Source organism: Anolis carolinensis, chromosome 5 (genome assembly GCF_035594765.1).
Source record: "Anolis carolinensis isolate JA03-04 chromosome 5, rAnoCar3.1.pri, whole genome shotgun sequence".
Classification (NCBI taxonomy): domain Eukaryota; kingdom Metazoa; phylum Chordata; class Lepidosauria; order Squamata; family Dactyloidae; genus Anolis; species Anolis carolinensis.
The window spans coordinates 203,554,158-203,580,319 of record NC_085845.1 but is presented as its reverse complement, the minus strand read 5'-3'; the positions used below and the strand labels follow the sequence as shown (position 1 = coordinate 203,580,319).

General features: G+C 42.5%; 2 protein-coding genes across 2 annotated transcripts in view; one reads left to right on the top strand and one right to left on the bottom strand.

The window, feature by feature from the left end:
- Nucleotides 1-26,162, bottom strand: part of LOC134299573 (lymphocyte antigen 75-like) — a 56,918-nt gene that overhangs the window by 9,584 nt on the left and 21,172 nt on the right. The window lies entirely within an intron of this gene.
- LOC103280605 (C-type lectin BpLec-like) lies at nucleotides 101-26,162 on the top strand. Its single transcript, XM_062983424.1, has 7 exons — nucleotides 101-184; nucleotides 2,176-2,237; nucleotides 4,882-4,954; nucleotides 13,822-13,916; nucleotides 20,030-20,170; nucleotides 22,283-22,397; nucleotides 25,938-26,162. Exons 2-7 carry the CDS (start codon nucleotides 2,235-2,237, stop codon nucleotides 26,006-26,008), a joined length of 498 nt encoding a protein of 165 aa, XP_062839494.1. The 5' UTR covers nucleotides 101-184; nucleotides 2,176-2,234; the 3' UTR covers nucleotides 26,009-26,162.

Sequence of the window (26,162 nt, the reverse complement as noted above, 5' to 3'; positions counted from 1 at the left end):
AGCTCTTGTCGACAACAAGGTTGGAATCTGCTGCTCCAGAGAGGAGGAGCAAAGCATTCAAACTTCACAAAGCCAAGCTTTCCATTAAACCTTAAGGAGAAACATCTTGAAGGTAACAGCTGTCTGAGGATAGAGTGGATGGTCTTAGAAGGTGGAGGACTTTCCTTCTTTCAGTAGAGTTCAGGTGGGCATTGTTGGTTATGGTTGATCACCCTCTGCATTCACGGTTTTGATTCTTCAAGTCCTTCAGTAGGGTCCTATGGTCAACATCCAAACGAAGTTGACCATATGGTTGGACTGGAGAACCTAGATATTCTTAGAGAGGTTTGTTCTTGGGTTAAATACAATAGCATTTATTCAATTCACTTTGTGAATATGGACAGCTGACCATATTTATATGGAAGCCAGACTAGATTTTATGGTCTTATATGAGCATCAGAATAGATGAGAAATGGAGCTATGCACAGATCCATGGAAGCAACAAAGATTTCTAAAACATGGTGAACTTAATCCTTTCCGTAAACCTAATGGGAACAGAATAATTAAATTAACATGTAGGTTGGAATTCCTTTGGTGATTTACAATGTGACAATGTTGTGATGCAGTGGATTGGATGTTCGACCGGATCCATATTTTGAATTGTCTTTGTTCAGGAATGGAAACCCATTTGATTACTTTGGGCAATCCACATCCTCTCATCCTCAAGTCCAGCCTTTTGTCTTATTCTTCTTTTTATTGTATTTATTATATTATTGTGTTTTAACTTTATCTCAATGACATAATTATTTACTGTATATACAGGGGAGCTTTTTCAGCCCTAAAAAAGGGATGACAAACTAGGCTTATGCTCAAGTGAGGGTCCTGGCCGGCTTCTATTCAGGTCGGTTTATACTTGAGTATATAGGTATTCTGAGTTGGACAGTCTTATCTTATTAAAGTCTTATTATTATCTTAAGTTACAGTTTTATATAAATATTCAAAAACATTTAACCTACTGATGCCTCAAATAATGCAATTTGATTAATATCTATTTTTATTTTTGAATTTGACTCGTAGCTGCTGCATTTCCCACCCTTGTCTTATAATCAAGTCAATAAGTTTTCCCAGTTTTTGTGGTAAAATTAGGTGCCTCAGCTTATATTCGGGTCGGCTTATACTCGAGTATATACGGTAATTACATTTTTAAAAATGTATGTGCTTTGTTTTCATTTTTATTGAGTTGTGTCATGTTATTGTTAGCCACCTTGACTGCTGATGGGGAGAAAGGCATAAATAAAGATAATAACACTATGTAACAAAATTTGGAAAATGTTCTGTTCCTAGTTCTAAAATGTTATTTCCTGTTTAATTGTGCGGTACTTACTTTGAAAGTAGCTGTTCTACTCCAGAAACTTCATTTTTTTTGTGGCTGCCACAAACTATGTTGAACTGGTTGAGAACTTGAGACTCAATGAGATATTCATTGAAAAACTATAGCAGGATGTCCCTCCCACAAAAACAAAATTTTGGCAGTTTAAGAGACTTTTTCCATGTTTTTATAATAGAACCAATTAGGAAATGACATTTATAGCCCAGGAACAAAAATAATGTTGTATAGTGTAACCACAACAATAATAATAATTCTTCGTCAGACATCAGCTTGATCCTTGGGTTGTTGTGCATTTTCTGGGCTGGATGGCCATGTTCCAGAAGCATTCTCTCCTGATGTTTCACCCACATCTATGGCAGGCATCTGACGATGCCTGCCATAGATGTGGGCGAAATGTCAGGAGAGAATGCTTCTGGAACATGGCCATCCAGCCCGGAAAATGCACAACAACCCCAGTGATACCAGTCATGAAAGCCTTTATTCTTGTTGATTTCAAAGCTTTATAGTTCTCCATATTCTTTCAGAAGATGTCAGCAGTTGGTGTCACACAGTTTGGTCTGCACCGCTCTAGATAAGCAACCATTTTTGGTTTGCTAAACTCCACCACACGTCCACCTTCTATCTAGAAACCTGCTCTGGGGTTGTTATTTTTCTCCAAACTTCATGACAACTGTACCTTTTCATCCTTCGTTATTCATCCAGGAGAGCAAAACGTTCTTAATGTGCTTCTGTGCAAAACCACTGTGCCCGATGAACTTGATTTATGGATCATGTGCTGTGCTCTCCAAAGGTCTGTCTTCTTCCAGGTGGTGCCAGGTGGCCTTCAGAAGAGGCACATTGAGTGGGGAAGAGCGATACCAACTTGATGGTAAGTCTTTTTCAATGGCTTATGGCTATTGTCCACCATCAAGTCACCGGATGTGTCATGAATACTTTTAAACAAAGGTTTTTTTATTGCATTTTCAGTGCCAGAGTATATCAGAACTCTCACACAGATAAAGAAGGTAGATATCCAGATTATCTAAGATACATTGGTTTAAAAACAAACCAAGGGGATTCCACATCCACTCAGCATTCACCCTATACATACACAATTCACCCTTCACATGCATCCACCACCATTCTTCTTCCACCTTCTGGAGACGAACACTTGCACTTAGGTCAGATTGAGTCCCTGCAAATCTGCCATTTTTCTAATACTTCTGTTGCATGAGAAAACCAGCCCCGGGTCCTTAGGATGTCTAGTTTACCTGGGCCAGGTCCCCACTCACTGAAGTCTTCTTTTTTATCTTTTTTATCTTCCTTCTTCCCCCTCCTTCCCTTCCCTTCTTCTTCCTTCCCTTCCTTCCTTTCTCCTTTCCTCCCTCTTTTCCTTCTTCCCTTTTTCTTCCTTCCTCACTTTTTTCCCCGTTCCCCCTTTTCTTCCACCCTGCCTGCCTTCCTTCCCCTTTTTCCTCTGAGAAGCCTGCCTTGTTAGAGGTACTTTGGAAAACCATGCCTCTCATGTATATAATTTGCCCTAAACGCTCCACGTTTCTTCCTATGTGTTCCTATTTTGCCTATATGTTGTGTTAACCTAATGTTTTATGCTCCTGAGATCCCCATTCCTTCCCTTTGGGGAAAACCTTGTTCCTGAACCCAAATATGTCTTGTATCCCACACAACTGCATAGCCTGGGGGGGAAAAAAAACCAAGCTGGGAATTTCCTCATAAATTTCCAGCCCCGCCCATCTCTTGGACTTTACCTGGACATTGCAACACAATAGCAGGACAATCACCTCTCCCTATCCCCTTGGGGAAGAACCAAGCTCACCACCTGTGCCTTTGATGAACGGGCCCTCTCACATCAGAAGGAAATCTGCATGTCTACAGCCAAACCCCATCCTCTGTCATTTTTGCATGATTGTATTAATATATGATGTTTTGCTTCTCTGGGGGCTGGAACTGCTAGGCCAGCCCTATTAAGGGGCCATGCAATGTTCATCTCATAAGACAATAGCATTCCTGAGTAGGCCAGAAAATGCCCTCAATCACTTTGTTATTTTTCCTGTTCAGTAAAAGGAACCCCATTCATCGACACTTAATCATCCCTTGTTCTCAGCTTTCTTCTTCTCCTTCTTGTAGTTTTCCAGTCTCCAATCTTAGGAGGGCACCTTCAAGCCCCAATCATAGATCTTTCATACAATTTCATTCAAACCAAACATCATATGTTTATGACATCTGGTTCTTCTTCTTCTTCTTCTTCTTCTTCTTCTTCTTCTTCTTCTTCTTCTTCTTCTTCTTCTTCTTCTTCTTCTTCTTCCGCCTCTTTTTCACTCTTAAAGAGACTCAAACCAGAAAACAGTGCTAAAAGCAACACAATATACAATTTCAAATCTCAAGACTGTAAATGCTAGTGTGAAATCAAACCTAGAGTTGTCTAAGAATGAGTCGTTGAAAGTATTAAAATTTATGTAAAATTGATCAGCATAGACAAGTCCCGAGTGGAGTATTCCTTTTTGTCAAATCTTATTACACCATATAACAAAACATGAAAAATTTAATGTTCCTGGTCTGAAAGTGTTATTTCCTGTTTCATTGTGTGGTCCTTACTTTGAAAGGAGTTTTTCTACTCTGGAAACTTTGTTGTTTTTGTGGATGCCACAAACTAGGTTGAATTGGTTGAGACTCGATGATTTATTTACAATATTTATAGTCCGCCCTTCTTTCTCACCCCAAAGGGGACTCAGGGTGGATCACAATGCACATATACATGGCAGACATATGACATATATAGACAGACACAGAGGGAATTTAACATTTTCCAGCTTCTGGCTTCCTGAGGGTATGCTCGATTCCAGCCACAGGGGGAGCTGATGCTTCATTGTCCACTTGTGACACCGAGCCCTTGATGGAGTATTTCCTCATCTTCCGCACACTGCTGGAAAGTTTTATGGTGTCATAAATTTGTTAAATTAGCCTCGTCCATAAAACAGTACCTAAATTTCCTACTCGACAGATGCAACTATCTTTCAGGCTGCATAAGTCAACAGCAAGCTAAACTATTAATGGTCGGGAGCTTACTTCAACCCAGACTGGCTTCAAGCTTATGACCTCTTGGTCAGGAGTGATTTCTCCCACCCTGGACCTTCCACAGATATATAAACCTTCCTTGCTTAGTTTCCCCATATACCTCACAACCTCTGAGGATGCCTGCCATAAATGTGGTCAAAGCGTCAGGAGATAATACTTCTGGATCATGGCCATACAACCTGGAAAACACACAACAACCCTATTTCCCATGTTTTTATGATAGAACCGATTAGGAAATGACATTTATAACCCAGGAAGAAAAATCGTGTTACATAGTGTAATTTGAACTAACAAAATCAGAGCCATGGAACAAATCACATCTAACTAAATGTTTGTCTGCCCAGTTCCCATTGGTTCGATGGGTTATGTCAGTTGGGACCACAGCTGGATTTTGGCCTATGCAGCTCCAAGCCTATGCCTGCTTTCTTTCTCTTTCCCAGGGGCTGATGTGGCAGCGCTCCCGTCCCGGTCTGTCCCTCTTTGTCCTTCTGGCTCTCAGCTGCTTCTTGGAAGGTAAGTCAAACATCTTGATGAATATTTGACCTCATTCTTGACTTGTAGAGCCCAATGTTGTTCCAGGTAAGTCCTGACCAAAGCACAAGATACTACAACTTCCCTCAATCTGGACACTATACTCCTGTTGATGCAACCTAGAATCCCATTGGCCTTTTTAGCTGTTGCATCACACTGTTAGTTCATGCCATACTCTCAATATGTGTGGCCAAGTGTTAGGGATTCCTCTTCTTCAGAAGAGCAAGGGGAGCAGGAAAGTGTTCATTAGTCAGAGGGGCAGTTGGAATCTGAGGAAGAGATTTTGCAGGTACCCACATTTCAGGAGAGGTGAAAGGAAACAGAGCAGAGATGTCGTTCAGCTAGAATAGCTGCCAGAAATGCAGCTGAGTAATTGGGAACTGCCCTAGCAGCGGTGAGGGAACTCAGGGCTATAAAGCAGAAGCAGGTGCAGCCAGCTCTTGCTGGTAATAAACTGACTCTAAAGCCTAAGCCTTCACTCCCCTTGTGCCTGCTTTGAGTCTGCATCTGGGAAACTGCTCCAAAGGATTTATTGCTGTTTCTTTGTGTGAAGTAAGACTGCTACTTGATTTGGGAATTTATCAGAGGCTTAAAAACTTTGTTTACCCTAAGACTTCCTTGCTTTCTTTTGCATTATACCATTGCGTGTAATGTTCTTTATGTTTTGCTGAAGTAAAGCAGTTTTCATTTACTTACCACATTGTTTTAAGGCTGTTCTTGAAAGACAAAACAGGACACCAAGCAACATTGGAATTTGGTCAAAACATGAAAGTCTTTCATGATAGATGATTAATTGGAATTGTCTTTGCCAATCTAGGAAAGCTGAATGGTATATAGGGTTTCTGTTTCACTTTCTCTTGCCATATTCCTGCCAGCATATGCAACTTATTCAATTTTTTATTGGTTTGCAATGCCTGTCCTCTGGTCCTCCTTCTTTTCCCCCCCTAAGATACATATTTTTCTTAATAAGATGGCACAGGTTTCTGGGATTTTGTCACAGTACACTAGATATTTGCCTGTTGCTAAAAATAAAATATGGAAAATATAAGAAAAATGGCTAAATACAGACATGTTTTTGCTTATTCACATATTGCAAGCTGCTTTGGGTCCCATATTGGAGGAAATACAGAACAAAAAACAAATAATGGATCAGTAATCTTGGAAATGACAAATTTGTTAAGCTTGGACACATTAATGGTGGGAGAGAAGTAGCATAGAGAAGTAAATAGAAAGATGATCATGTTATATAGATAGATAAAGGTGTGTGTGTGTCACAGTTTGGAAGCCACAAGGAGATAATAAGTTAATAATAATAATAATAATAATAATAATAATAATAATAATAATAATAATAGTTGTTGTTGTTGTTGTTGTTGTTGTTGTTGTTGTTGTTGTTGTTGTTAGCCTGCCTTCATGGCATGGTTTCCTAGATATAAAAACTGCTTACTTGTTATTAAATGCCTTTAATTAACTTAGAGTGCACCTAAAACAGAACTAACACAGTTTGACACTGCTATGATTGCCATGGATCAATGCTATGGGATCTTAGGAACTGTAATTTTCAATAGGCCTTTAGCTTTCTCTGCTGAAAGCTGATGGAGCCTCATCAAACGACAACTCCAGGAATCCACATCATTGATCCATGGGAGTTAAAGTGATGTCCCCCTCGATGGATTGTCATCTTGTCGTGGTGAGGGGACTTGCGTGTTCCAATGAACCTGTGGGCGTAACCGCCAGAGTCATGTACTCCCAGGAGGGGAGGTTCCACTCCAAACACAATCTGAAGACCTCAACGGTGGATCAGGTGGAAGATAACATAGTACATGTTACAATGGCTGAAAAGGCAGAAGAAGGCTGCTATAGATTGAGAAGCACCGTCATTGTGTTAACCACGCCACTGGTTGAGACCCTCTCTCTGAAGACTCTGGTCAGCTGTGCATTGACCTCCACACATTAAAAAGCTCATCTTCCAAGAATTTAGAAGGCCATCATACTCGGACAACTCGGATTGTCTAAGTAAGTAAGTAAAGTACTGTCTAAACCACATTACTTCTAGCATGTAGATCAGTGGTTCTCAGCCTGTGGATCTTCTTGGATCCCAAGAAGCACTAGCCAACTTGTTCAATGGTCAGAAATTCTGGGTGTTGGAGGTCCAAACAGCTGGAGGGCCACAGTTTGAGGATGCCGGGTCTAGAACTTTAGGGACTAGGATCCAAGGTCACTAGGAAACCCCTGAGTGACCGTGGCCAACTCACATAACCTCAGAGGAATGCAATGGCAAATACTCTCTGGACAAATCTTGCCAAGGAGATCCTGTGGTGGGTTCACCATAGATTGAAAACAACTTGAGGGCACACATGAACAATAGGGTAGATCTGTCAGGGTATTATGTATTATGAAATGTTAAAATCAATCTGGGTTGTTAGAAATGCCTTATGTGTTAGTTTTTTCCGGCAAGGCATTTCAGCAGTTATGGAGTTAATGAGAGTCTGCTATGATTGATGTATCACAGGACCAATGGGGTCAAGTTTGTTTTGACCGGGACTTTCTTTCTTGTTCCTGTGGGATGCAGAGGAGTTTCCTGAGCGGAGAAGAGGAGTTGAGCAGTGTGCTGTGTGTGCATGAGTCGCTTCGGCGAGCACTCATGGAGAGAAGGACTGATTTGCTCTGTTTGTATATAGAAATGTAAATAAAAGTTTATTGCCGTTGGATTTCCAACCGAACCCTCATCTGCTGGAATGTGTTTGTCCAGTGCTGTTTTCCACACCGGGAGACAGCCTGGAGAGAAGGAGGTCAAGACCGGGATGGTGAATTTTGGACTTCACTCTGCTACCCAACATCCCGCTGACAAGATCTACTGAGTCAGTTTGATTTGTTTTGGCTTACAACTCCCAGAAATCCCAGCCAGTTTACCAGCTGTTAGGATTTCTGGGAGTTGAAGGCCAAAACATCTGGGGACCCACAGGTTGAGAACCACTGGTATAGATGCCCCCTTAGAAATCAAGAGGAAAAATGGAGGAGGCAGATAAACATTCTTTCTGATGCCAAGGAGGGAGCAATATGAAGAGAACTGAAGAGGCGTAATGGGTGACATTAGGAAAAGAAGACTGTGAGGACTTCAAGGTACATGCAATACTTTACTTCAAAGGCATCATTGGAATGGCACACTTGGATCTATCAGACTCTTACAGGTTGCACCTGGATTTCAAGGGCTGAGACCTTCCTGTCATGTATGGCTTAAGGAGATCCCGAGCCAAACCTTTCATTGGGTTTTCTTGGCAAGAGGCTTATCCCTGATGCTGAGGATGCATCAATAATAATAATAATAATAATAATAATAATAATAATAATAATAATAATAATAATAATAATAATAATAATAAAAACCTGGCTTTGGCTCACGAATGGGACTCTGAAGAAGGAGACAGAAGGCCTGATCCTTGCAGCCCAGGAGCAAGCCATCAGGACAAAGGCAATGCAGGCCAAGATCGAAAAATCAGCCGATGACCCAAAATGCAGACTGTGCAAGGAAGCTGAGGAAACCATGGATCACATCCTCAGCTGCTGTAAGAAAATCACACAGACAGACTACAAACAGAGGCACAACTATGTGGCCCAAGTGATTCATTGGAACTTATGCCTCAAGGACCACCTCCCAGCAGCAAAGAACTGGTGGGATCACAAACCTGCAAAAGTATTGGAAAATGAGCACGCAAAGATACTGTGGGACTTCCGAATCCAGACTGACAAAGTTCTGGAACACAACACACCAGACATCACAGTTGTGGAAAAGAAAAAGGTTTGGATCATTGATGTCGCCATCCCAGGTGACAGTTGCATTGACGAAAAATAACAGGAAAAACTCAGCCGCTATCAGGACCTCAAGATCGAACTGCAAAGACTCTGGCAGAAACCAGTGCAGGTGGTCCCGGTGGTGATGGGCACATTGGGTGCCGTGCCAAAAGATCTCAGCTGGCAATTGGAAACAATAGACATTGACAAAATTACGATCTGCCAACTGCAAAAGGCCACCCTGCTGGGATCTGCACGCATCATCCGAAAATACATCACACAGTCCTAGACGTTTGGGAAGTGTTCGACTTGTGATTTTGTGATACGAAATCCAGCATAGCTATGTTGTTTGCTGTGTCATACAATAAAAATAATAACTATTATTATTATTTTATTCTTGTATCCCACTACCATCTCCCTGAAGGGATTCAATGTGGCTTACACAAGGCACAGGTGCCTAAAAAACAGAACATAAAATAAAACACAATATAAAATACAATTGAAAAAGATATATAAACAACAACATAAAACTCAGAATAAAACAGCACTACTGTGAGTGAAATACTCAAGGCGCAAATGCAAACAGTGCCAACAAAGAAAAAAAATGGCACGTGCGAAGAAGCCAGAATGGATGTCCAAAGAACTTTTACTGAGCTAAAACTCAAAAGTGACATGCACAAGAAGTGGAAAAGGGGAGAAATCACCAAAGAAGAATTCAAACGTATAGCCAACACCTGTAGGGAAAAGGTTCGCAAGGCTAAAGCACAAAATGAGCTCAGGCTTGCCAGGGACATTAAAAACAACAAAAAAGGCTTTTTTGCTTACGTTGGTAGAAAAAGGAAGAAAAAGGAGGCGATAGGGCCTCTGTGAGGAGAAGATGGGGTGATGGCGACAGGGGACAGGGAAAAGGCAGAACTGCTCAATGCCTTCTTTGCCTCGGTCTTCTCACAAAAAGAAAGCCATCTTCAACCTCAGCAACATGGAATGGACGAAGGATTGGGGGAAATCCAACCCCAAATAGGGAAACAAGTTGTCCAGGAACACCTGGCCACTCTAAACGAATTCAAGTCGCCAGGGCCAGATCAGCTACATCCAAGAGTATTGAAGGAACTAGCGGAAGTTATTTCAGAACCACTGGCAATTATCTTCGAGAGTTCTTGGAGAACGGGAGAAGTCCCAGCAGATTGGAGGAGGGCGAATGTGGTCCCTATCTTCAAGAAGGGAAAAAAGAACGACCCAAACAATTACCGTCCGGTCAGCCTCACATCAATACCAGACAAAATTCTGGAAAAGATCATTAAGGAAGTGGTCTGCGAACACTTAGAAACAAGTGCGGTCATTGCTAACAGTCAACACGGATTTACCAAAAACAAGTCATGCCAGACTAATCTGATCTCTTTTTTCGATAGAGTTACGAGTTGGGTCGATACAGGGAATGCTGTGGATGTAGCGTACCTGGATTTCAGTAAGGCCTTCGACAAAGTCCCCCACGACCTTCTGGCAAACAAACTAGTAAAATGTGGGCTAGACAAAACTACGGTTAGGTGGATCTGTCATTGGCTAAGCGAACGAACCCAAAGGGTGCTCACCAATGCTTCGTCTTCATCATGGAAAGAAGTGACAAGTGGAGTGCCGCAGGGCTCCGTCCTGGGCCCGGTTCTGTTCAGGATCTTTATTAACAACTTAGACGAAGGGTTAGAAGGCACGATCATCAAGTTTGCAGACGACACCAAACTTGGAGGGATAGCTAGCACTCCAGAAGACAGGAGCAGAATTCAAAACGATCTTGACAGACTAGAGAGATGGGCCGAAACTAACAAAATGAAGTTCAACAGGGACAAATGCAAGATACTTCACTTCGGCAGAAAAAATGGAAATCAAAGATACAGAATGGGGGACTCCTGGCTTGACAGCAGTGTGTGCGAAAAAGACCTTGGAGTCCTCGTGGACAACAAGTTAAACATGAGCCTACAATGTGATGCGGCAGCTAAAAAAGCCAATGGGATTCTGGCCTGCATCAATAGGGGAATAGCGTCTAGATCCAGGGAAGTTATGCTCCCCCTCTATTCTGCCTTGGTCAGACCACACCTGGAATACTGTGTCCAATTTTGGGCACCGCAGATGAAGGGAGATGTTGACAAGCTGGAAAGCGTCCAGAGGAGGGCGACTAACATGATTAAGGGTCTGGAGAACAAGCCCTATGAGGAGCGGCTTAAAGAGCTGGGCATGTTTAGCCTGCAGAAGAGAAGGCTGAGAGGAGACATGATAGCCATGTACAAATACGTGAGGGGAAGTCATAGGCAGGAGGGAGCAAGCTTGTTTTCTGCTGCCCTGCAGACTAGGACGCAAGGGAACAATGGCTTCAAACTACAGGAAAGGAGATTCCACCTGAACATCAGGAAGAACTTCCTCACTGTGAGGGCTGTTCGACAGTGGAACTCTCTGCCCTGGACTGTGGTGGAGGCTCCTTCTTTGGAGGCTTTTAAGCAGAGGCTGGATGGCCATCTGTCGGGGGTGCTTTGAATGCGATTTCCTGCTTCTTAGCGGGGGGTTGGACTAGATGGCCCATGAGGTCTCTTCCAACTCTACTATTCTATGATTCTATGATTCTACTGAAGGGACCAGAAAAGCCAGAAAATAGTAAACTTTTGCCTATGTGACTTTGCCTCTGCATATGCCCCCCCTTCCTGTGAGCTGGTGCCTTTCTCCAGAAAGTTCCAAGACTTGTTAGCTTGAAATCAACAAGTGAGGTCACAGGTATCACTTATGCCAAGTGGGTGTGGAAGGTGAGGAAGACCCTCAGACATTAGTCAATTTTGGATAAGCCAAAGGTATATATTCTTTGTTTGCTGCGACATGTGGGGTGGCAGCCATTTCCATGATACAGCCCTTTGGGGTATGTATGGCTGTTTGCCTTATCATAGCTGTGATAACAATAAAAGGTATTAACGAGTATAGCAGAATCCAGCAGCGTCCAGTTAACACCATGTGCAAAGGACTCACACCAGGCAGAGGTATTGAAAGAACAAAAGAACTTTACTCTTGCTTGTTGAGTTGAAATATAAAACAGTTCTGCAATCGTACAATGTCCATGCATAAGATCAATAACATCAGCATTCTATTTACAGCATAGCATATTCAAACTGCTACTTGCCCGTAGCTAGAGAGCTTCTCCATTTCTGTGCTCTCCCCGCAAGCTCAGATTACCAACTGGCAAACCCAGCCATCTGCCAGCAAACCGATAAATTGTTTGAGGCGTGGCTTGCTTCTGCAAAAGCTCAGCTCCCTTTTTGCAGAGATCTTTTGCAAGTAACTTTGCAAGGATTTCTTTACACACACACACATAGCAATTTGGCGCAATAAAAGGCTTGTTTTATCACTTTCTTGAAATTCTCTCCTTTACTTCTCCTCCGAATGCACTGGACGAACAAGGTCAGTCTCTTACACTACATTGTATATTATATCTATACTGTAGAATAAATACAGTTCGATACCACTTGAACTGCCATGGCCCAATGCTATGGAATCCTGGGAGTTGTTGTTTGGCAAGGCACCTGCAGTGTAGAGGGCCCTTAGATCACTTTAGTTTGTTGCCTCTGCTATCTGTTATTGTCCAAAGGGTCTGACCCATGGTCACGGTGGGTTCTGCCAATTGATGACCTTTTCCCCATGTATAGGCAGTCTTCAAGTTATGAGCAGCTAGGTTCTATAGGTTTGTTCTTAAGTTGAATTTGTTTGTAATGAGGATCAGGTACATTTTTCAGTGTAAATCCAGTCAATATATTCTCTTTAGATATAGCAAAGGGAGGCTGAACACCCCTGTGATGTTTCCTTTGCTGTCTGTGTCCCTGTTGTGAAGATTTCACTTCACTCTCTGTCCCTGTGACCATTGGATTTTGGGATATGTGGCTTGTTGTGGAAACAAGGACTGGGGATAAAGCTTCAGTGGAGGAACCTTTTCTCAGGATAAGAACTCTTCCAGGAGTGGATTTTATCGCACCTCAGGTTAGCTTCACCTTGCTAAAGACACCAGGCTGTATACAGAATGTAGTCTTTTGTAGTTTATTAGGAAATAAGGAAAAGTTCAGTTCCAAAAGATAGTTATAAAAACAAGGATGTAAGCACAAATCCATAGAAACATTAGGCATGAAGGAAGGTCCTTAAAACGAAGCCAAAGTCCCAGAAACGAGAATACATCCAGGTTATAAGATATTACAGGAAAGCAGACTTAGTTCTTGATTCAAGCGAGGAAATTGCTTTGACAAAGATTTCCCTCTCAGCAGACTGTTTTAATAGCATAACATGAAGGCATTTCTTTGCCCTTAGACCTCCCTCTTATTTGCTATTCTGAGACTTCTGCGCAACGCACAAAATTCCAAACTACTAGCCCGATCTAGAGAAGCAGCCTCATCGCTTTCAAGGCCACAGGGCTCATTAGTGTTCTCAGGCTGAGGCTGGGAGCTGCTCTCCCTTTCTGCTCTTTGCACCTGAAAACCATCATCACTAACAACATCATTTCTTCCCGTGGGAAAGTCTCCCTGCTCCTCATCTCCCACAGCAGGAACACTCTGCACCTGAATCCCATAATTCCCATCAGAGTCATTTTGAAACTCATCCTGAACCTGAATCCCATCATCTAGAAACTGCATCCCAGAATCCTCATCAGAGTCACACAAAGGCTGAATCACAACAGATTTCCCTTTTGAGGTGTAGATTTCTCTCACTTCCTGTTGTCTCACCCTCATTCTTCACTAGGAGTCACTTGTAAGTTGGATGTTTGCAACTCGAGGACTGCCTGTCCAAAGAGGTACAAGCACCGGGGGGGGGGGGGGACGATGACGATGGGGGGGGAGGGGCTAATCCCCTTACCTGAATCCATGATTCAGCGGGAAGGACAGCAGTCTGAATCCTTCCTCAAATCCCCCTTGAGGCCTCTCCTCAAGCAGCTCACTGAATGCCATGACTAAATATGACTGGACCTAATGTCCCTTATGGTCTCTTCCAACTCTAGGTTCCTAGGAATAATCCCATATTGTGTTTTTCGTCTCTTCTGCCAGGCACAAATGCCGGTTCCTGTCCTGATGATTGGCTGGCCTACCAGAACCACTGCTATGGACTCTTCTATGACAAGCTAACTTGGCATGAAGCAGAGGTAAGATCCAACTCCAATCATTTCTTGACACAATGCCTGAGGAACCAGAAAGCATGACATGTCCGGAATTGAAGATCAGTTGGAGAGGCTTCGTTTATGAAGCCTACGGTTGCCAGTTGCTCCTGGAGTTATGAATCTGGGCCTTTTAGGTGGAAGCCCCCAAGTTGATTAACTCCATTTTACCAGAGATGTCATTGTCCCTCATGATTTTGTTTGTCCAAATGTAATTTCTATCACTTTCTGAGCCCTGTTTAAGTCCCAGCTATAGCTCACTTCAGACCCAGCATAGTGTAGTCTAGAATGTTAGTCTAGAACAGGCATACTCAACCTGTAACCTTCCACGTGTTTTGGCCTCCAACTCCAAGAAGCACTAGCCAACTTTTTCAGTGGTCAGAAATGTCAGGGCGGATGACAGGAGCAGGTGGAGAGATGAGATACTACCGTCGCCCTGACCTGTTGATGAACTTCTTCTCATCAGTCAGACCACTTATGCAGCCGGAAAAAGTAGCACTAACAAATGACACCTCAGTCGTAGATTTACTGCTGATCACAGCAGTACTGGGCTTTATTTACAAGACTATATACAACTCCAAACACCATCACTCTCCGGGCACATATTCCCCAGCAAGGAAAAAGCATGGCATGTCCGTTCACCAAGCCGAGTCTCTAATCAGAGCTTGCAGGCACCTCCCACATTCCACAGTTCATGACGAATGTTCTGTCCGCAGTTGAAACAGAAGTCTTGACCCATTGGCCCTGCAGGCTATCAATCAGGGCTGGCATGTAATTAACTGCTGTGCTGCTGGAAAGCTTGCTGGAACACATAAACACAATCCAACAGCAACAATTTGATTTAACATTTCACACACTAACACCAAAAAATACTGAACAAGAAATTCTGGGTGTTGTAGGTCCAAATAGCTGGAGGACCATAGTTTGAGGATGCCTGGTCTAGAACCTTGGGGACTAGGATCCACGGTCACTAGGAAACCCCTGAGTGGCCTTGGCCAACTCACACAACCTCAGAGGAATGCAATGGCAAATACTCTCTGGACAAATCTTGCCAAGGAGATCCTGTGGTGGGTTCACCATAGATTGAAAACAACTTGAGGGCACACATGAACAATAGGGTAGATCTACTGAGTCAGTTTGATTTGTTTTCATATTGACCCACCTTTCAACAATGTCTCCAGCATATATAGTTTAGTTAGGACTGACCAACAAGATTCTAGTCCATATTCATTTGGGAAGGCAGGAGAAATGGGGTTGATGACACCTGATGAAGTCACTCATGATATCTCCATGGACTTCCTTCCATAAGAATTAATGCTCCAGCTGTATGGTGATCTCTTTTAGTGAGCCTAATTGACTCCATCATAACAACAGCTGATGTCTCCCTATGACCTGTATTGTTTATTGAGCTCTGCCATTAAAACAGTACTTTAAATGCTGCAAATGCAATATTAAATGCTCAGGACCAACAACCAGAGGTAATGGCTACCTACATTGCCAGACCCTGAGAACATCCTCTTAAACAACAACCAATATTTGGCTACATTCTGTGCTGTTTACACAGACTCCGTATAAGAATTTCTACCTGTGCATTAGTTGTTGTTCATGCACATCTTGCCATTATCTGTCGCACCTCAGGTTAGCTTCACCTTGCTGTACACACCAAACTGCACACAGATTGAAGTCTTTTTTAATTTATTATAAAATAGAAGATAAAAAGTTCTTTAAAAGCAAAAGATCGTTACAAAATAAAGCCTTAGAGCATAATTCAAGGAATCACCAGAAATAAACAAAAGTCCCATTAGAGCATGACAAAGTCCCAAGAACATGAACACAAGAGCTGCAAGATAATTCAGGAAAACAAGAGCTTGCTTCTTGGTTGAACAAAAAGTTGCTTTGACAAAGGTTTGTCTCCAAACACATTGCTTTTACCCTTTGCAAAGCATGAAAGCATTTCTCTGGCCTCTAACCTCCCTCTTGTTTGCAATTCTCACACTCCTCCGAACTCTGAATTCCAAACAGTCAGTGCGATCTAAGGGACCTGTCTCGTCAAGGTCAGCCTGCTCGTTAGTTTGCTGAGCCTCATTATCGGACTAAGAACTGTCCTCCTTTTCCAAGTCAATCTGCACCTGGCTAGTTTCAGTATCATCAACACCATTCCTTGCTGTGGGAAAATGAACTTGCACTCTCTGTTCCTCATCTTCTACAACAGGGACATTTTGAACCTGATTGTGAACCTGAATCCCATCATCCTCATCAGAGTCCATCTGAGGTTCCAGCTGCATAACTTGGAAATTCTATGAAATACTGATGCCTGGAATAAACTTTATCTCTCTGGGCCAGGGCTGTGCATACTGCATAGGTTGGACTGAAAACAACGCTGGGGATGATGGATCCTTTGACTAAGGCCATGGTCTGCTGTCTGTTTGCCTTCCTGCTCAGTTTCGAAGCTCATCCCAGCTCCATATTTCATCTGGGCTGATATTTCAGTCCTACCCATCAGTATCAGACCATACCACATTTGTTGTTTTTGTTGTTGTTGTTGTTGGCATGTGTCTTCATCTGCTTTGTGATTGGTGGCACTGAGAGCAAAGCCTTGCATACACAACAAGAAGAGAACTGTTGTGACTCAGCCTTTGCCTTTGTGTGACTCTGATGAGGATTCTGGGTTATATGTGCATAATGTTGGGATTCAAGATGAATTTGAAGATGACTCTGACGCTGGGAATTATAGGAGCGTTTCGGCTGTGAGAAATGAAGAGCAGGGAGTTGTTCCCATGGGAAGGAATGATGATGTTGTTTCTAATGAGTAATTCAGATGCAGGAAGCAGAAAGGGAGGATAGCGCTTTGCCTCCGCCTGATAACAGTAACGAGCTCAGTGGCCTTGACTCTGGGGATCCCGATTGGGCTACAAGACTGGAATTTAGAGGGTTGTGGAGAAGTCTTCGCATAGCTAATAATCGGGAGGTCAAAGGGCAAAGGAATGCCTTTATGTCATGCTTTTAAAACAGTTTGCTGGTAGAGAGATCTCTGTCAATGCAACTCCATCGCTTGATCAAGACACAATTTATTTATTTATTTATTTATTTCCATCATTTATATGCCGCCCTTCTCACCCGAAGGGACTCAGGGCGGCTCACAATCTGGCAAATTCAATGCCGGTATACAGTACAAAAATAAAACATAGCAATTAAAACAATCAATTTAAAACAATCCAGTAAATACTAGGCTTGAGCGATCCATGAAAAAATTGATTCTAAACTCGTTTCAAAAGTAGGGGGCGTCAGCGTTTCGTTTCTGATGTCATTTCCAAATTTTGCCCCCCAAAAAATTCGAAATTAACGAAAATTCGTTATTTTCTAAATTAATTCGTTAATGGCGGACACGCATGTGCAGTGGCCAAAAAAAAAACAGCACGAGGGGAGATTTTACAGGACTCTCCCGCCCTCATTTTTTGAGTGATCTTCTTCAAACTTGGTACAGTGGTAGAACACATTTAACACTGATAGCTCACCAAAATTTCGAGCGTTTCCCTTATCCTCTGATTTTTGGCGAATTTTCATAGCTTTTATAATAAACCATTTTTTAATAATTGCAGAAATCTGTTCCTGGTTTGAAAGTCTTATTTCCTGTTTCATTGGGTTGTCTTTACTGTGAAAGTCATTGTTCTACTTGAGAAACTTTGTTTTTGTGGCTGAAACTTTGTTAAATTGGTGGACCAAACCATAATATGTTCCATACATGTCGCTTGCACAAAGTTCAGGCAGTGTCATAGATTTTGCCATGTTTCTATGACAGAACCAATTAGGAAATGACATTTATCACCCAGGAACAGAAATCATAGTACACCATCAAATCCTTCCTGACAGATGGCCATCAGCCTCTGAATAAGGAAATTAGTTCCTGGTTTGAAAGTGCTATTTCCTGTTCCATTGGCTTTTCTGGGCTGAGAGTGTGTGACTTGCCCAAGTGGGTGGCAGAGTGGGGAATCATGCCACAATTGGAGTCCAAAATTCAAACCTCTTCCTCCCTCCTTCTCTCTAAACTTCTCATACCTTCCAATTCACATACTGTATGAAAGTTTGGTCAAGATGGTCAGGGGAGGGCAACTAAAATGATCTAGGGTCTGGAGAACAAGCCCTATAAGGAGTGGCTTGAAGAACTGGGCATGTTTAGCCTGCAGAAAAGAAGGCTGAGAGGAGACATGATGTATAATATGTGAGGGGAAGTCATAGAGAGGAGGGAGCAAGCTTGTTTTCTGCTGCCCTGCAGACTAGGACACTGAACAATGGCTTTAAACTACAGGAAAGGAGATTTCACCTGAACATTAGGAAGAACTTCCTCACTGTGAGCTGTTCAGCTGTGGAACTCTCTCCCCGGGCTGTGGTGGAGGTTTCTTCTTTGGAGGCTTTTAAGCAGAGGCTGGATGGCCATCTGTTGGGAGGGATTGGATGGTGTCTTCCTGCCTGGCAGAAGGGGTTGGGCTGGATGGCCCACGAGGTCTCTTCCAACTCTACTGTTCAATGACGCTATGATTCTAAGTGAGGACAAAAGGGGGTGGGGAATCTTAAGAGGAGAGAGGGCCTGGAACACCTGGGAATTGTAGCTTGCAAGTGGGCATAGTACTATTGGAGAAACGTTTGCTTCAGCCCAATGCTTTTATAAATGGTCAAAATTCAGAGGCTTCGTTCTCCTGCATTTTGAAAGCTATTATGATGAAATTTGCCAGAATGGAAGCAAAAATTAAGTACTCTTTGCCTATCAAGTTTCATAATGTTTGACCCATCCACTGATTTTTGGGGATTTCTGAAGCAACATTTTTTTAAAATGTTAGCAGATCGATAGCCACGCCTCCCTGTCCTTCTTCCTTCCACTTTGATTGGCTTGCTAAGGCTTCTGGGAAATGGAGTTTTTTCTCTCGTTATGGCGAATTGCTTCATTAATGGTCAATATTCAGAGGCTTCGTTCTCCTGCATTATGAAAGCTATTATGATGAAATTTGCCAGAATGGAAGCAAAAATTAAGTACTCTTTGCCTATCAAGTTTCATAATGTTTGACCCATCCACTGATTTTTGGGGATTTTTGAAGCAACATTTTTTTTAAAATGCTAGCAGATCGATGTCCATGCCTCTCCCTCCCTCCCTCTTCCGCTCTGATTGACTGAGAAGCATGCCAACATGGCTTCTCCTCTCAGAGGGGCTACAGCTTCATCCGAAGACATCAGAAACAAACGAAAAAAGGTACTTTTATTATTCAAATTCGTAATATTTGTAAGGGCAGTGAGCAGATGGTTCAATATTAATTCAAAATTGCTTACGAAACGAATTTTTAACGAATTTAACGAAATAACGAAAAATTTGCTCTAGCCTAGTAAATACATTTAAAACAGTATAATAAAATACTTAATCCATTCGTCCACATAAACCTTGCACGTAAACCTTAGTCCAGACCAAGTTAAAGCCATCATAATTCATTCATTAAACGCTTGTTCGCAAAGCCAGGTCTTCACCTTTTTTCTGAAACTCAGAAGGGATGGAGCCTGCCGGATGTCACTGGGGAGGGAGTTCCACAGCCGAGGAGCCACCACCGAGAAGGCCCTGTCCCTTGTTCCCACCAGCCGCACTTGTGAGGCAGGTGGGACCGAGAGCAGGGCCTCCCCAGACAATCTTAAAGTTCTCATGGGCTCATAGGAGGAGATACGTTTGGATAGGTAAGTTGGACCGGAACTGTTTAGGGCTTTGTAGGCCAGAACCAGCACAAGTCTGCTTTCCTGTAATATGTTGTGGATATATTCTGTTTGCTGGGACTTTTGGCTTCCATGAAAAGGACCTTGTTCTATGCTCTATGTTCCTATGGACTTATTGCTTACAGCCTTGGTTTTGTACCTATCTTTTGGAACTGAACTTTGGCCCTTTTATGAACTATCTTTTGCCTATTTTCTAAATAAACTACAAAAGACTACTTCCTGTGTGTGGCTTGGTGTCTTTAGCAAGGTGAAGCTAACCTGAGATGCGACAAGAACAAAAGGAAACAGATGATACTCACCTTGCCCACCCATATATCGTCCATGCCTTAATTTCCCCCTTCTCTCCATCTCAGGAAGACTGCAAGAACTATGGCACCAACGGCCACCTGGCCTCCATCCACAGCTGGGTAGAGGCGGAGGTCATCTCTGATTACATCATCACCAACCACAAGCACATAAACTACGTCTGGATCGGACTCTATGACACCTACCGGGTAAATGCCAAATTGCTGTAATTTCTATAGTTTGGCTCGATCAAGTCGAGAAATGAGAAGAATGCAATGATCTCCTTTGAGTTCTATCTATAGGAAGAATGGTGTTCAAATCATGAAAAAAAAACATGGAGAGACAAGAGCAGCTTTCTGCTACTGTTGTGTTCAACTGATGTGGAAAGGGGCTGTGGTTGCTTGCAGTGATGGCGAAGAACAGCAATCTGGGACATCTATGGGGTTTTTAAGGGTCTTTGAGCAGGAGCTCATCCTTAGGGCTTTATTTGGTGGCCTCCCAATAGCCATGAAAGGCATCTATGGATCTTTCAGGGGACCTTGAGCAGGAGCCATGATTTTCAGGCTGTTTCAAAGCCTGAGGACTTCTTTTGGTGGCCTCCCAACATCAGTGTAGGGCAGTGGTCCTCAACCTGTGGGTCCCCAGGTGTTTTGGCCTACAACTCCCAGGAATCCCAGCCAGAGTACCAGCTGTTAGAATTTCTGGGAGTTGAAGGCCATCTGGGGATCCACAGGTTGAGAACCACTGGTGTAGGACATCTACAAGTCTTTAAAGGGGCCTTGAGCAGGAGCCATGATATTCAGGCTGCTTGCAAGACTTAGGACTTCACGTAGTGGCCTCCTAACCTAGGAGAACCCTGAAGCACCTTGGCCTGTCTAAAGTTTGCCTGGATTTTCACCTCAAGCCCACCCAAAACACCCCCAAATTTGGGCATTTTAGGTCTCCCTGCCTGAACAGTCCTACATCGCCCTACAAATCTTGGCCATATTTTAGCCAAATCCTGGAAGTGACACGGTATCAAGCTCTAGTTTGCCAGAAGCAACATTGTGGATTAAGTTGGGTGGATAAATATAGGGATGGAAGGAAATGGTGTCCCTTTCCTTTACAATTGACCAGCCCTGGATCTGAGCCTAAAGTTGCCCCCTCTGAAGTGGTCTTCTTCTGCCTTGTTCATTTTGGGATTTGGGGCAAATGGATGGCAGATGAGTAGAAGATGTCTCCTTTGTATCAAGAAAAAGCAGGGTATAAATGAGAATAATAATAATAATAATAATAATAATAATAATAATAATAATAATGCAAAGACTCTAGCACAAGCCAGTCAAGGTGGTCCCAGTGGTGATCGGCACACCGGGTGCAGTGCCTAAAGACCTTGGCCTGCACTTAAACACAATTGGCGCTGACAAAATTACCATCTGCCAGCTGCAGAAGGCCACCTTACTGGGATCTGCACACATTATTCACCGATACATCCCACAGCCCTAGACACTTGGAAAGTGTCCGACGTGTAATCCAATACAACAGGCATCAGAGTGTCTGCTGTGGACTCATCTTGTTGTGTTTCAGATAATAATAATAATAATAATAATAATAACGTGCAAGGAAGCTGATGATACCATGGATCATCTCCCCAGCTGCTGTAAGAAAATTGCACAGACAGACTACAAACAGGGGCACCACTATGTGGCCCAAATGATTCATTGGAACTTATGCCTCAAGTACCACCTCCCAGCAGTAAAGAACTGGTGGGATCACAAACTTGCAAAAGTATTGGAAAATGAGCACGCAGGGATACTGTGGGACTTCCGAATCCAGACTGACAAAGTTCTGGAACACAACACACCAGACATCACAGTTGTGGAAAGGAAAAAGGTTTGGATCATTGATGTCGCCATCCCAGGTGACAGTCACATTGACGAAAAACAACAGGAAAAACTCAGCCGCTATCAGGACCTCAAGCTTGAACTTCAAAGACTCTGGCAGAAACCAGTGCAGGTGGTCCCGGTGGTGATCGGCACATTGGGTGCTGTGCCAAGAGATCTCAGCCGGCATTTGGAAACAATAGACATTGACAAAATTACAATCTGCCAACTGCAAAAGGCCACCCTGCTGGGATCTGCACGCATCATCCGAAAATACATCACACAGTCCTAGACACTTGGGAAGTGTTCGACTTGTGATTTTGTGATAGGAAATCAGCATGTCTATCTTGTTTGCTGTGTCATACAATAAAATAATAATAATAATAATAATAATAATAATAATAATAATAATAATTTGTTTCCTTGGCAAATACTCTGCTTCTGTCTCTCTCTTTGCAGGTCAGGATATTTCAGTGGACAGATGGCTCCTCATTGACGTTCAAGGCATGGGCTCAGTTTGAACCCACGTTTTTCACACTCTCCAAGTATTGCGTCCATCTAATCGACTTTACTAGTAAGGAGAGATCTACCTCATGGCCAGACTCCTATATCCAGATTGCTTAGTGAAAATCATTGCATGCAGTTAGGCATCAAGTGTGCTATCTTTGTGTTCAATGGTGATAATTGTGCAAGTGAACTGGGACAGCGAAGCCTAAATCCTAACAATTGCCATATTTACTCAATTATAATGCTCATTATTTTTGACCAAATTACCTTCCCAAAATTAGGGTGTGCATTAGATTTGCATGATATGGTTAATACTTTTCTGGGTTTCAGGGTTTGAAAATTGAGGTGCGCATTAGATTCGATGGCACATTAACTCAAGTAAATACAGTAATAATTCCAACAATGGGGTGCTTTGAATGTGATTTTCCTGCTTCTTGGCAGAATAGGGTTGGACTGGATGGCCCACGAGGTCTCTTCCAACTCTAGGATTCTATGATTCTATGATAGGCCCATTGGATGAATTACTGAATGGTGAACCAATACATGGCTAGATCTTCCCAATTGGGTGGTTCTAAGCTAGTTGAGCTTGTGTCATGTCTAGTTCAGAAAACAAATATCCTCAAAAGTATGGAAGCATTATTTAAGAAAAAATAAGATGTGCATTGTTAGGTTTAAAGGGTAAATAACTATGCAATATATGTAAAGGTAGAGCTACTTTTTCCTGAACCTCCATCTCAAGGCTTTCATTGAGTTGGCATGAACAGCTTCTAGTTCTCCCAATTTGGTTTAGACCAGTGATGGCCAACCTATGACACGCGTGTCAGCACTGACACGCTTAGCCATTTTTGCCGACACGCTGCCGCATGCAGATTGATTGGAATACTATGTCTTTTGTGGCCAAATTTGGTGTGATTTGGTCCAGTGGTTTTGTTGTTTACTCCATGGGAATTATGCACTATATATATATATATATATATATATATATATATATATATATATGTACAGTATTTATATTCCGCCCTTCTCACCCCGAAGGGGACTCAGGGCGGATTACAATGAACACATATATGGCAAACATTCAATGCCAACAGACAAACAACATACAGTAGACAGACTCAGAGGCATTTTTTAAACATTTTTCCAGCTTCACGATTCCGGCCACAGGGGGAGCTGTTGCTTCACCGTCCAGTAGTGGCTGTACTTCCTCATTCCTTTCCTCGTGTTTTGCTGGCAGTTTTATGGTGTTGTAAATTAGCCTCCCCCATAAAGCGTACCTAAATTTCCCTAATTGACAGATGCAACTGTCTTTCGTGGCTGCATAGGTCAACAGCAAGCCGGGGCTATTAATGGTCGGAGGCTTAACCCGACCCAGGCTTCGAACTCATGACCTCTCGGTCAGTAGTGATTTATAGCAGCTGGTTACTAGCCAGCTGCGCCACAGCCCGGCCCCTATTATTCTATTATTATTCTATTATTATTGTAGTATATTATTATTATATCATTACTATTATATTATTATTATATTATTCATGACTACATTGAAACTACAATAGAGAGAAATCAGCGTGGAAACTGCAAGAGGTACCATAGATTGTTGTACATGGAAATCAATAGTTATCAATGGTAGTCAATAGTTTTTGATTTATTAAATACAGTTATATATTACAATTATATATTTTTGTTATTTAAACTATATATATATTGTGAAATTATGGGGTTTTTCCCCTCAAAGTGACACACCACCCAAGTCATGCTAGGTTTTTTGGTGAATTTTGACACACCAAGTGCAAAAGGTTGCCCATCATTGGTTTAGACTGTCCTGCTAAACATCTGTCACTCAATTTTTTCAGTTGATTTTAAAATGATCCAGCTTATCTCCCCTTCTTCCATTTTTTTCTCAAATATTTCTGTGAACTCAGCTGGAGGAGAGGATGGGAGGAGATAGAGCTGCCATGGTTTAGTGCTATGGGAACCTGAGAGCTGTAGTTTTACAAGGCCTTGAGCCTTCATTGCCAAAGAATGCCAGTGTCCCTTCCAAACTACAATTCCCAAGATTCCATAGCATTGAGCCACAGCAGTTAAAGTGGTGTCAAACTGCATCAATTCTACAGTGTAGATGCATCCTCTGATGTCTCTTGCCTGCAGACAACCCAGTTTTCATTTATGAAACATCTGATGAAATATGACAATAAGATGAAGGTTCAAATGATTACACAAGTGCAGTGATGGCCAACCTATGACACGCGTGTCAGCACTGACACGCCTAGCCATTTTTGCTGACACGCTGCCGCATGCAGATTGATTGGATGACTATGTCTTTTGTGGCCAAATTTGGTGTGATTTGGTCCAGTGGTTTTCTTGTTTACTCCATGGGAATTATGCACATTACATTTATATATATATATATACTAGCTGTGCCCTGCCACGCGTTGCTGCAGCCAATTGGAATTGCACTGAATAGCCTTTGTGCTTCTAAGCCTGGGCAGTTTCTTTATAGGGGCCTCCTTGCTTGGGCTGCTTGAATGGGGTGGAGTGGCCTGATGGCTTACAAACTTGAGGGTTATCCATCTAGGGTATATTCTGGTTGGGCTGGTTGAACAGGAGTGAATAGTCTTGCTGCTTGGAAGCCTGGCCGCTTTCTACCTTGTGGAATTGCTGGTTGGCCAGGTTGAATAGCAATGAATAGTCTGAGTGCAGGAAGTATGAATGTTGGAATTAGTTACCTCGATTAGCATTGAATGGCCTTGCAGGTTCGAGGCCTGGGTGTTTCCTGGTTGAGGGAATTCTTTGTTGGGAGGTGTTAGCTGGGTCTGATTGTTTTCTGTCTGGAATTCTCCTGTCTTGTGAGTGTTGATTTGTATTTTTTGTCCTGATTTTAGAGATTATATTGTTCTGTTTTCTTATTAGAGCGGTTTTGGGGGTTTTGCGGGTCCCGGTTCCGTTTTGGGGGTTCGGTTGTGTTGTATGAACCTTGAGGCAAGGCTTTTGCGTTGTGTTATCAGGTTTGGTGTTTCTGGGGTGCATAGTTGTGTTGTTATAGTCACGGCGCAAATAACTTTACCTTTCTATATATATAGATTATATCATTCTATTATTATTCTATTATTATTGTAGTATATTATCATATTACTACGATTATATTATTATATTATTCATGATTCATGACTACATTGAAACTACAATAGAGAGAAATCAGCGTGGAAACTGCAAGAGGTACCATAGATTGTTGTACATGGAAATAAGGGTAGTAAATAGTTTTTGATTTATTAAATACAGTTATATATTACAATTATACATTTTTGTTATTTAAACTATACATATTGTGAAATTATGGGGTTTTTTTTCCTCAAAGTGACACACCACCCAAGTCATGCTAGGTTTTTCGGTGAATTTTGACACACCAAGTGCAAAAGGTTGCCCGTCATTGCACTAGTGGGATGCAGCTTATGCATTTATGAACTGAATACATCCCTTGTGCAATTGCAAAAACCACCATATCGATGTTACTGTCAGATGGTCCAGGTAGGACAATCTTTGGTCAGTGGAGGACTTGGTCAAGAAGAGCAGGGCTTCCATGGGTTTAATGCATTTCTTCCCTATCTTCTAGGTTATAAGGAATGGGCTGCTGTCGCCTGCGACGAAAAGGCTTCCTATTTGTGCAAGTTCAGCTCCTTCTAAGAAAGGCCAAGGCATCTACTGGTCGTCAACATCCGACTGCTAGGACCTCTCCTCTGCTTGATCCTTCCGCTCTCCAACAACACCCTGGCCCTGTTTGGATATGGTTTAGCTTTCCCTGGGCAACGATTGCAATAAACACATTCTTCTCCATCTA

Bases quoted from the DNA above. Each gene is read 5' to 3' on its own strand.
- LOC103280605 (XM_062983424.1), top strand. The intron at 4,955-13,821 runs GTAAGTCAAACA...CTCTTCTGCCAG, and splicing joins TCTCAGCTGCTTCTTGGAAG to GCACAAATGCCGGTTCCTGT. The intron at 20,171-22,282 runs GTAAATGCCAAA...CTCTCTTTGCAG, and splicing joins GACTCTATGACACCTACCGG to GTCAGGATATTTCAGTGGAC.